Source organism: Alligator sinensis, unplaced genomic scaffold, assembly GCF_000455745.1.
Source record: "Alligator sinensis unplaced genomic scaffold, ASM45574v1 scaffold964_1, whole genome shotgun sequence".
In the NCBI taxonomy this organism is placed as follows: domain Eukaryota; kingdom Metazoa; phylum Chordata; order Crocodylia; family Alligatoridae; genus Alligator; species Alligator sinensis.
The window spans coordinates 137,133-148,566 of NW_005842680.1; the positions used below are offsets into that span (position 1 = coordinate 137,133).

At 63.1% G+C, this 11,434-nt stretch overlaps 1 protein-coding gene across 1 annotated transcript in view; it reads right to left on the bottom strand.

Moving 5' to 3' along the window:
- MAP7D1 (MAP7 domain containing 1) overlaps positions 1 to 11,434 on the bottom strand; it is a 30,721-nt gene that overhangs the window by 12,142 nt on the left and 7,145 nt on the right. The window contains 1 exon segment of the mRNA XM_025215860.1: positions 569 to 1,045. Coding sequence (XP_025071645.1) covers positions 569 to 1,045 — 477 coding nt within the window.

Genomic DNA, 11,434 nt, shown 5'->3' on the forward strand with positions numbered 1-11,434 from the left:
AGAGTGGAAACCAGCTCAAGGCTATGCTCCGGACGGCTCTGCCAACCCTGGCGCTGGCCCTGCCCCTGCGCCATGGCCCTGCTCTGTGTGCAGCTCCAGCCCCATGCTCCTGCCCTGCCCTGCCCAGCATGGTGCTCTGGATCTGCTCTGCTGCCCATTGGGCAGGTGAGTCCACGCACCTGGGGCAAGCTCCAAGGCACCCAGCAGGGCCAGGCCCTGTCCAGGCAGCCTCAGCTCCCAGGCTGAGTGGCTCTGCAGAGCCCAGGACACAGACACAGGGAGGTCCAGGGCTCCCTGGGGCATGCACATGCTCCCACCCCAGGCCCCCTGGAAAGCAGGGGCCAGCACCTAGAACTGCAGGGTTGATGCCCTGGCCAGGCAGAACCCAGCCAGCCACTGCAGGCCTTGGTGTACCCCAGGGGATCTCACACCTAGCATGGGCCAACCCAGCCTGGTCAACCAGGCCTGGCCTGGCACTAGCTGGAGGCTGGCCAAACAAACAGTGCAATGGGGGCAGAGGAGAACCACCCCAGGCCCAGACCAGCCCCACTGTGGGATGTGCACGCACCTTGCCTGGGCCGGGGGCTGGCAACCACTGTGGCCAGAGGCGGAGAAGCAGCAGCCACAGCAGGAGGAGGCTGGTCACTTTTTGGAGGCACAGGATCTCCCATGGGGGCTGCCATGGCCGGGGAGTGTGTGGTGCCTCCAGGAGGGCTCTCGGCTTGAGGAGGAGCCCCCTCTGCAACCAGGGGGGCACTGGCAGGGGCAGGCTGCTCACTGCCAGGGGAGCACGTCTGCCCTGGGCCAGGTGCTGGAGAAGCTGTGAGGGCAGGAGCAGGCTGGCCGGTTGTGGCAGGCAGCATTTCTCCTGGGGGGGTCCCGGTGGCAGGGGGGTGCCGGCTACTGCGAGGGGAAAGGCTCCCGGTGCCCAGGGGTGTGACAGCAGCACAGGTCTGGTCGCTCTGTGCCGGGTGGGGACTGGCAGGGGCGCAGGGCTGGTTGCTCTCGGGGCACACGACGTCTCTAGCTGGGGTCCTGGCTTCAGCTGCAAAACAAGCAGAAGAGAAGGTCACACATGGCTGGAGAGCCCTGGGCAACCACAGGGCACCAGGCACCAGTCCCCCCATCCCAGCACTCAGGACTGCTCGATGGCAGGGGCAGGGCAAGGGCACCTGGGCCACGGGGGGCTGCACGTACCAGGCTGCAGCCAGAGATTGCCTGAGCCCTGAAACAGGAACCGATACTGAAAGCTGCTCAACTCCAAACTCCTGAGGGGAGAGGGATAGCTGAGCCACCCACGCTCAGCCCCCATCCTGCACTCCCAGGCCTGGGCCGCAGGCCATGGTGGCTGAAAGCTGATGGTTACCCCTAGGGCCTGCGTGCGGGAGGGGGCTTGTTCAGAGCAAAGAGGCTGCTTAGCAGGGGCAAGAGGGGGCAGCGAATCTGTGAGAACAGGACAGCCTCACCCCTGATCCTGGGCCCAGCCTGTCTCCTACCCCAACCCTGGCAGAGTGTGCCCAGAGCAGGCGTGCCCGCAGCAGAGAAAGAGGCCTCTGACTCAGGCAGCAGCAACCTCAGGGGCAGCAGGTCCAGGGAGGAGTTGGTAGGGCAAGAGGCTCCAGGATCCTGGCCCCTGATGGGGCTGCCAGATGGTCCCCACCCCCACGTAGCCTGGGCAGGGGTGGCCACCATGGGAGAGAGCCCCAGCATGGGGGGCTAAGCCCTGGGGTCTCTGCCCTGGGGAGCCTGCACATGCAGTTCAGAAAGTGATGGTCAGAGATGATTTAGAGAGAGACAGTGGGGCTGGGGCAGACACAGTGATCTCTCAAGACCCTTCCAGCCCTGCCCTCTGGTGACAGGGCAAGGGCAGGAGCAGCTGCTGGGTACAGGAGTGAGTGCCCGCTGGCTACAGTGGGCCCAGCCCTCGGTGGGGCTGGGGTGGAGAGCACAGTACATGATCCACAGCCAAAGTGCTGGCGGCTTCAGATCAGGTTGCAGGGGGGCCCAGAGCGCCTGGCCAGGTACAGGCACCACTGAGCCCATGTCCCACCTTGCCCCCAGCCCCTGCCCTGCAGCACAATGGCAGAGCCCCACAGTGCGGTCAAATGACAGCCCATGCCCCTGTGGTCTCCCCCAGGCCTAGGAGCCAGGCACAGCGCACACCCCACACAATGCACAGAGCACCCGCCCGGCCAACCAGCACCACCAGGCACCAGGGACTGGGCAACAGGGCACAAAGCCGCCCTTCTTCCTGCAGCAGCCAGCTGCAGCCTTTACTTCCAGGTGCAGGGAGATTTCATAGACATTAGGGCTGGAAGGGACCTCAGAAGATCATCGAGTCCAGCCCCCCGCCCAAAGGGCAGGAAGTCAGCTGGGGTCATAGGATCCCAGCAAGATAAGCATCCAGTTTCATCTTGAAGGTGTTCAATGAAGGCGCTTGAACCACCTCCGGTGGCAGGCTGTTCCAGACCTTGGGGGCTCGGACAGTAAAGAAATTCTTCCTTATGTCCAGCCTGAAACGGTCTTGAAGTAGTTTGTGACCATTCGACCTCATCATCCCTTGGGGCGCTCTGGTGAACAAACGTTCCCCCAGATACTGGTGGTCACCCCTGATAAACTTGTAGATGCACCTCAGATAAAGCTGCCCCCAAAAAGCACTGGGCCCAGGGTGGAGCTCCCGGGTGGCAAGGGGCAGGGCAAGCCACAGCGGCAGGGGCAGGCACCCCCTCAGCACCTGTCACAACAGGGCATGCAACTGCCTCCTGGAACCTGCCAGCTGACCCCCCGACCCCTCGGGGGGAGCAGGCTCCGCAGGCTCCCTGACATCACTCAGCCCAGCTCCTCCCTCCCCAGCAGCCCATGGAGCCTGCACAGCAATTAACTAATGCCGCAAGAATGCGCCTGGGCCTGCGACGAGGCAGCGAGCTGCAGCCTGCCCAGCCCTCCCCCCACACAGCTACGCCGCTCCCCAGGAAGTGAGACACCAGGGCGGGACCGGGCGGGAGAAGACGGAGACGAAGGCCCAGGCTTCTCCAGCACCTACGTCAGGGCCAGGGACACGCTTGCGCCTGGGGCAGCCCTGTGCTGGAGGGCTGCAGGCAGCGAGTGAGCACAGCATGCCTGGTTTGCAGCCTGGGCCTGGGAGCCTGCCCCCATAGCTACCAGTGCTCCTGCATTAGGCGCCTACCTCCATCCAGCTGCCGGGGCTCAGCCTGCACAGCGCCAAACCCAGGCAGGCAGCGCGGTGCATTCCCTATTCCCGAGGTTGCTCTGGCACCCCCACCTGGAGGGGCCGTCAGCCTTCCTGCACTCGCCGGCCTGGAGCACACTCCCTGCAGAACACCTGTGTGCCCAGCAACATGCTCCCCCTGCCAGGAAACTCCCCTCCACCCACTCCCCACCCTGGGGAGTTTGCGTGACCAGCAACGAGAGCCAGAAATGGTCTGCGTGTGGGCGTGTGCATGTGCGTGTGCATGTGCGTGTCTGTCCTTCCTCTATCCTTGGGAGCTAATGAAAAGCAACCCTGAATCAAGTGCTGGCCTAGCCAAGTTGGAGGGGGTGCACACACGCACATGTGTGCACCCTCAACACACATGTGCACGCATGACAGCACCGGCTTTCCCCAGCCCAGCTGCAGCACAGGCCCAAGCCAGCCCGTGGCTGCATGCGGAGGCAGCAGCAGATCCTGGGGCGGGGTGGCCTGTCTAGGAAGTGGCCCACCCACCCCCAACCATCACCCTGACAAAAACAAGCAGGGAGCAGCCAGGGAAGCCCCGAAGTCTCCTCCCAGGGCTGGAGCTGGAGCCAGAACAAACCCAGGCGAGGGGGAGCTGGTTGGTTACAGACTCTGAAGTCACAAAAGCCAGACCCAGGACCCTCAGAGCAGGGCTGATCAGCTTCTGTAACCCCTTTAGAAACACGCTGGGAGTGTGGCCAAGATCACAACCCCATCAGACCCTGCTGCAAGCCCTCTAGCTGGAAGGGCTCCCATCCATGGGAATTTCCCCCTCGACTTTCTCACATGGGTCCCCACACAGCCACGGTGCCGTGCTCCTGGCAGGCCTGGCCTAGGAACCTGCTGACCCCAGCAAGCAGGACGGGCAATGCCACCAGTCCAAGAGGAGCCAGGCACCAAAGGGCTAGAGCAGGGAGCAGCTGTGCACAGCCAGGAAACCAGGTCCCCATCCTGGGAAGGGGCCAGTGATGCCAGGGAGCCAACGTGTGGTGACCCTGCTGCTGCTGTGCACACAGCAAGGGAAGGCAGCATCCTGGGACCTCTGCAGGGCAGTGTCCTGTGGGGGGGCCAGGCTCTCCTGCCATCAAGCCCAAACTTCAGGAACTGCTGTGGGACTGGCAGCACTGACAGGATGCCTGGGTTCTTTGCCCGGCTCCATGTGGCTCTAGCCCCACCTCCATGCCCACACACCAAGGCAGGGCAGACTGCACTCAGACCCTGAAGCCACTGTGTCATTGGCAGTCACCACGGTGGGAGCTGTCACCCGGGCAGGGAGAGGGCACTGGGAGTCTCTGGCAGGGGCCTACACCTGCTGAGGTAGCCAGCACCATGGCCAGAGGGCGAAATCCCATTTGCAAAGTGTTCTCAGGTCCAGGGGGCACAGGGCAGCACAGGGCCAAGAAGGAGCTTGCTGAGCCTAGGCCTGGAGGCACTGGGCCCGTTTGGAGACAGGACTGCAGCAGCGCCCACACGGGGGAGCTGAGTTGCATGTGCAGCACAAAGCAGGGCCAAGCTGAGTGCCTGCCAGTGCCCAGGACAGAGGGTCTCCCTCAGATATAGAGGCCAGGGCCACAAAGGCAGTTGCTCGAGGCCTGGGCTCCTGGGCCCAAACCCAGCATCCGCCTGGAAACGGGAGCTGTGTTGGTGAGAGTGCCCTGAGGGCTCCGACCCCCGGAGATACTGATGCCACCGGCGGAGCCCATGAGCCCCAGTGGCAGCACCAGCCCTGGGCAGGGACGGCCACACAGCCACTCCAGCACCCACTGAGCCAGGACAGAGGCTGGGATGCGGCCCCCAGAGGGAGTCTTCAGGCCATGCCAGGGCTGCTGCGGTGGGGTGAACAAAGGCAGCCCCGGCTTCCTGGTATTCTCAGCAGCAGGAAGCAACATCCCCCATCCGAGCCCCAGCACAGCTCAGCATCCGCCCACCCCAGGAGGCAGCTGTGAGCCCAGTGCTCCTGAGAGCTGGACAGCAGCTGCTGAGATGCCCTGTCCCTGTCCCTGCCCCTGCCCCTGCCCCCAGAGATCAGGCCCAGCTGCCGCTGGAGAGGGCTGCATCACCAGGCAGGACTACACCTCTGTTGCTCGGGGCTGCCGGGGGGCAGTCAGGAAGGCCAAGACGGAGATGGGACTGGGACTAGCTACCCAGATCAAGGACAACAAGAAGTCTTTTAAATACATAGGGGGTAAAAAGAAGGTACTGGGTAATGTGGGGCCTCTGCAGGACACACTAGGAAATCTGGTCGTCACACCAGACAGCAAAGCTAACCTATTTAACAATTTCTTTGCCTCCATTTTTCTGATCAGGGACCAGGTCACCCCTCCCACTGGGACCCCCGTAGGTCCCAGGGGAGGCGCACCCAGACCTAGGGTCAGTGAGGACCTAGTCAGGGAACTTCTGGAGGGACTGGACGTATTTAAATCAGCTGGTCCTGATGATCTGCACCCCAGGGTGCTGAGGGAACTAGCCGAGGTTATTGTGGGACCTCTGGCATGGCTTTACAAGCATTTGTGGTGCTCTGGCGAGGTGCCAGAGGACTGGAAAAGGGCCAATGTGGTTCCCATTTTCAAAAAAGGGAGGAAGGAGGACCCAGGAAACTATAGGCCCGTCAGTCTTACCTCAGTCCTGGGTAAGCTTTTTGAGAGAGTTATCCTGGCACATGTCCACGAGGGGCCAGCAGAGGAGGTCATGCTTAGGGGCAACCAACACAGGTTCATTCGAGGCAGGTCCTGTCAGACCAACCTGGTACCTTCGACGACCAGGTCACAAAATCATTAGATGCAGGAGTAGTAGTGGACGTAGTCTTTCTGGACTTTAGGAAGGCCTTCAACACTGTCTCTCACCCCATTCTCATTAAAAAACTAGGGACTGTGGCATCAACACCTACACAGTCAAATGGGTCACTAGTTGGCTGGAGGGCCGCACCCAGAGAGTGGTGGTGGACGGGTCATTTTCGACCTGGCGGGATGTGGGCAGTGGGGTCCCCCAGGGCTCGGTCCTCGGGCCCACACTATTCAACATCTTCATCAGCGACTTGGACGAAGGGGTAAAAAGCACCCTGTTCAAATTTGCAGACGACACTAAGATGTGGGGGGATGTGGGCGCGCTAGAAGGGAGGAATAGGCTGCAATGGGACCTAGACAGGTTACAGGGGTGGGCAGATGAGAACAGGATGGGTTTCAACACTGACAAGTGCAAGGTGCTGCACCTGGGGAGGAAGGACCAGCAGGATTACCTACAGGCTGGGGAACTCCCTTCCCATCAGGGCAGAGGCAGAAAAGGATGTTGGAGTCATTATTGATGCCAAAATGAACATGGGCCGACAGTGTGGGGACGCGGTCAGGAAGGCCAACCGCACCTTGTCATGAATCCACAGATGCATCTCAAGCAGGTCCAAGGAGACGGTCCTCCCCCTCTGTGCGGCACTGGTCAGGCCGCAGCTGGAGTACTGCGTCCAGTTCTGGGCGCCGCACGTCAGGAGGGATGTGGACAGCATGGAGAGGGTCCAGAGGAGGCCACCTGCATGGTCAGGGGGCAGCAGGGCAGGCCCTACGAGGAGAGGCGACGGGACCTGAACCTGTTTAGCCTCCACAAGAGAAGGCTGACGGGGGGATCGAGTGGCCATTTACAAACTGGTTGGGGGGACCAGCAGGCATTGTGGGAGTCCCTGTTCCCCCGAGCACTACCAGGAGTGACAAGAAATAATGGTCACAAGCTGGCAGAGGGCAGATTTAGGCCAGATATCAGGAGGCACTGCTTCACTGTCAGGGCGGCTAGGATCTGGAACCAACTTCCAAGAGAAGTGGTGCTGGCTCCTACCCTGGGGGTCTTTAAGAGGAGGCTGGGTGAACACCTCGCCGGGGTCGTTTGACCCCAGTACTCTTTCCTGCCATGGCAGGGGGTCGGACGTGATGATCTGCTCAGGTCCCTTCCGACCGGACCAACTATGAAACAATCCAGGCCCACGGGCTGCAGAAGGGCACCACGGGGCATGGCTGCTGCATGGGGCAGCAACCCACTGCAGCCAGAGCCATGTGCCCCACCTCCCCCCACACCCTCTGCCTGGCCTCTGCAGCTTGTCCCCTCACTCCTAGGGTACAGGTACCCCCAGGCCAGTGCAAGCAGCTGCCTGGGCACCACAGGCTCAGCCACCTGGCTCAGAGCGACCGCCCCTGGTGCCAGACAAATGCCTCCAGAGACACAGCCCTATTCCGCCCAGCCTGGGGACAGGGCCAGTGGCTGCCAGATAAGCCAAGGCTTCAAGGGCAGGAGGACACCTCCCAGCAGATGCCCATGCCTGGGCATGGTCGGAGATAGGCAGGTGGGTGGCTGGGTGGGCGCAGAAATGGGTCCTGAATCATGCCCTGGAGCTGCATGGCAGGCTGTCTGGGCAGGCACGCAGGGTAGCAGCAGTGCAAGGGGCCTCTGGGCATCCACATCCCTCCTGCCACAGCAGGGACAGGGGATGCCTGCTTCCAGCCAAACTCAGGGAGGCCGATGCAAAGCCCCAGCAGTGCCATGGGCATGGGCTACCAGGAGTGCCGGGGGGCAGCGGAGAGCCAGGCTGGAGTCAAGCACTGCTAGCTGGCCACACAGCTGTCCAGACAGACAGGAGCATTGCAACTTCACCAGAACAGCGCAGCAGAGCTGGGGCCACTGGACAGGGCTGCCAGGGCCATGCGGCCGATCTGGCGCGGCCCCACTCCCATCTGTCCCTGTCACCACCTCATCCCAGCAGCTGCCCTGAAACCCAATGCCACAATGCACCCAGGCTGCGGGTGGGGGGCTCCAGGGGGGTGTGGCTTGCACTCAGGCACACACATGCACACACGTGCTGCTAGCCCCCTCCCTGAGTGCTCATGGGCCTGGCCCCCCCTGCTCTTCTGGGGCCTGCACCAGTAGGTTCTGCATGCTGGGGTAATGCAGCAAGTGGGCAGGGGGCACTGTAGAAACCCAAACCCCAGGGCCCCTCTGCCCCAAGCACAACCAGTGTCCAGGCAGGGACGGACATGCTGCCATGGAGAGCAAATTTGGGCTGGGCTGCTCCCAGGGATGCCTGGAGAAGCCCCTCCTGCATGTAGCCCCATCCCCATGGGACGTGCAGCCACCCTATGAGGCTGTGCCCAACAGACTGACTCAGACAGATGGAAGGCACTCAAACTGCTCCCAGCAATCTGCACCCATGGGCGGGCGGTGGCAGGAAATGGGAGCAGAGGGGTGGGGCCAGACTGGGACCTGCCCTGGAGCCCATATGGGATCCCACAGGAGGGTAGACTGCCAGAAGCCCTCAAGTCCATGGTCCAGGCCAGGAATAGTGGGGCAGAGGCTTTCCTATGCAGCTGCAGCTCCTGGCCAGGCCAGCTTGTTGTGGGCAGCTAGTTACTGCTGCTTGAACTGGATGTTGGAGACACGTTGCTCGGCTGGCAAGGAGGGGCTGCCAGTGCAGAGGGTGGTGGTGCTGGGCAGGGACCAGCCCCAGGGGCAGTGCTGGGGCCAGCAGCACACAGCTCCCTCCTGGGACCACCCAGCTGCTCTGGCTCCCCTGCTCCAGTCCCCTGTGGAGCCCCTGCACACCAGGGCACAGCGCAGCCCTGCCTGGCCACAGCTTGGCTGTCTGGGATGCGGCTGGGGGCAGGGAAAGCTCCAGAGGGAAGGGAACCAGCTGGATGACCCCAAAGACCAAGACTCCCCAGCACAAGGCAGGGATCCAGTGCCAAGCTGCCTCTCTGCCCCACCCCCACCCCATCATGCCAGGGCCTCGAGGCATGAGCACCCTCATCCCCCCACCCTGAGTGCGCTAGGGGCGGGGAGGGGGCAGCCAACCCCCACGGCACAGGCTGTCTCCCCTCCTTGCTGTGCCTGCCTGCCCGGGGCCTGGCAAATCAGGACTGCTTCCAGGGGCACAGCCCCCTCCCCTGAACCACACAGCCCCTGGCATCAGACCCTACACCCCTGCCAGCCACGCTGCAGCTCCCTGGCTCTGTGTGATGAGCATCTGGGCCATGTCCCAGGCATGCCTAACTACTTCCATGTACACGTGTGCACACACACACACACACACACACATGCCCACACGTGACATCCCGGGGATTAGGCTGAGCTAATAGCTACTGTATCCTTCACACCTGGGTGACGTTATCGGCGCAGCTCCCAACAGGCGTGCCAGCGGCACACACCCTCTTGCTCATGCACCAGCCCAGCCAGACGCACAGGCTGCCACCTGGAGGGGTCAGGTCCAAGCAGCACAGGCAAGCCAGGCTGCAACAGCACAGAGCAAAGCCCTACATGGCAGAGGGCTCCAGTGCTGACCCCAGCCGGGAGTGAGGCCCTGCTTGCTGCAGGACAATGCCAGGGAGGCCCCTTTGCCCAGGAGCCAAGGGCACCCCTGCCCATGGTTCCTCTCTCTCCAGAGGCATGTTACCATGGCTCCAGGGGGGTGAGTGCTGCTACTTCCCACTGCTCTCGCTCCACCTGGAAGCAAAACAGCCTCTGATACTGTCATGAGACACCAAAAATCCCAGGAGAGGAGTGGAAGCAACTGGATCCCACCCAGGGACAAGCACTCAGCACTGTGGCACAGGCAGCAGCAAGCCCCCAGAGCGCCAACCCACTCTACCTGGCCCGGTGTGGCGTGGCATGGCCCAACCCACACAGCAAAGCAGCATGTGTGGCACAGCACAGTCACTTCAGAGGGGGAACACACGTTCTGTTGAGTGTGCTGTAAACAAGGGATGCTGGAGTCACGAAGGAGCTGGCTGGGCCGAAAACACCACAGCTGTTTGCAGAGCAAGGGGCTCAGCATCAGCCTGGGGACGGGGAACAGGCCCAGGGCTCAGCAGGCTCCATAACTACTCCTTCCCCCCCGCCTCAAACACTGCCACAGCGGGCACAGACTGGGCCGGATGAATCACAGCAGCTGTCCCTCCCGCTCCCAGCACAGGCACGGGGCAGAGGGGGAGGAGGCTGCCTGCCTTCCTCCTCACAGTCCATCTGCAGGCACAGACGCCCTGCCACCACAATGCTTAGTCACAGCAGTGGGGCCCAGCCTTCCTGGGACACCAGCAGACCCAGGGCCAAAGAGCACTTGGCTGGGGCCACTCAGGAGCTGGGAGCCAAAACAAACCCTTGGGTCAGCAGGGTCCACGCTTGCTGGCCACAGCCCAGCCCCCCCCCCACTCCTCCCGTGAGCTGCGGAGACAGGGGCAGAGCTCAGTACAGGCCAACCTGCAACATTTGGCCCGAGTGTGGCCTCACCCTGATGCCCAACACAGCCCCACCTGCAAGGCAGCCCAGCGGTCCTGAGCACACATTGCTCCCTTCACCTCCTGACCTGACCCCACACCAGTCATGGCTGCCCAGCCCTGCCCCCCACCCCAAGGGCAGCAGCAGCCCTCCAGCATGCTGAGGAGGTGCTGCTGCCTGCTCAGCGCCAGCCCAGCCCAGCCCAAGTGCTAGTGGGACTCGCTGTGGCCTAGGGAAGCACGACAGCAGAGGCCTGAGCATGGCAGAGGCGGTGTGGGCCCAGAGCCCCCCTGCACAGACAGGCTGCAGCCCCTGGCAACGGGGAGGGGGCCGATGCAGAGGGTGGGAGGATGGGGTTCACACCCCTCCGGCCCCCAGGCTGTGCTCTCAGGCAGGCCGGGGCCTGACCGGGTGGAGAGTATTGCAGCGCTGCCCAGGCTGGGGGCTGCCTCTCCCAGAGGGTGACACCCCAGAACAGTGCCCGGGCCACAGCAGGGATCCTGGGGAGACTCCAGCCGGGCCCAGAGCAGGCAGGTGCTTGGGAGGGTGCCACAGGGCTGCAGGCTGGGGCCAGGCTCAGGGCCTGGAGAGTGCCTGGGAAGCCTGGCCAAGGGCAGCACCCACTCGCAGGCTCTTGATGACTGGTTCCCTCCAGAAACCGATTTCTGCTCTGGGGCTCAGAGGCCAAGTCAGCCCCTGCCGCTGCTCGACCCCCAGCTCTGGGTAGGGGCGTCCCAGCCTGTCAGGGCTGCAGTGAGCAGCTGAGCAGGAGGTGCCAGGGCACAGCTGCTCCCTCGCCCTGACCATCCCCAGATGGGCGCTGGGCCTGCCAGCCACGTCCGCCAACCCAGGCACCAGGGCTGCCGGAGCCCCTCCAGGCCGCAGCTCCTCCCAGCCAGGCAGCAGGCCCAGCCCGGCATGTTGGTCCCTGCCGGCAGAAGCATCCTCCTGGCAGGC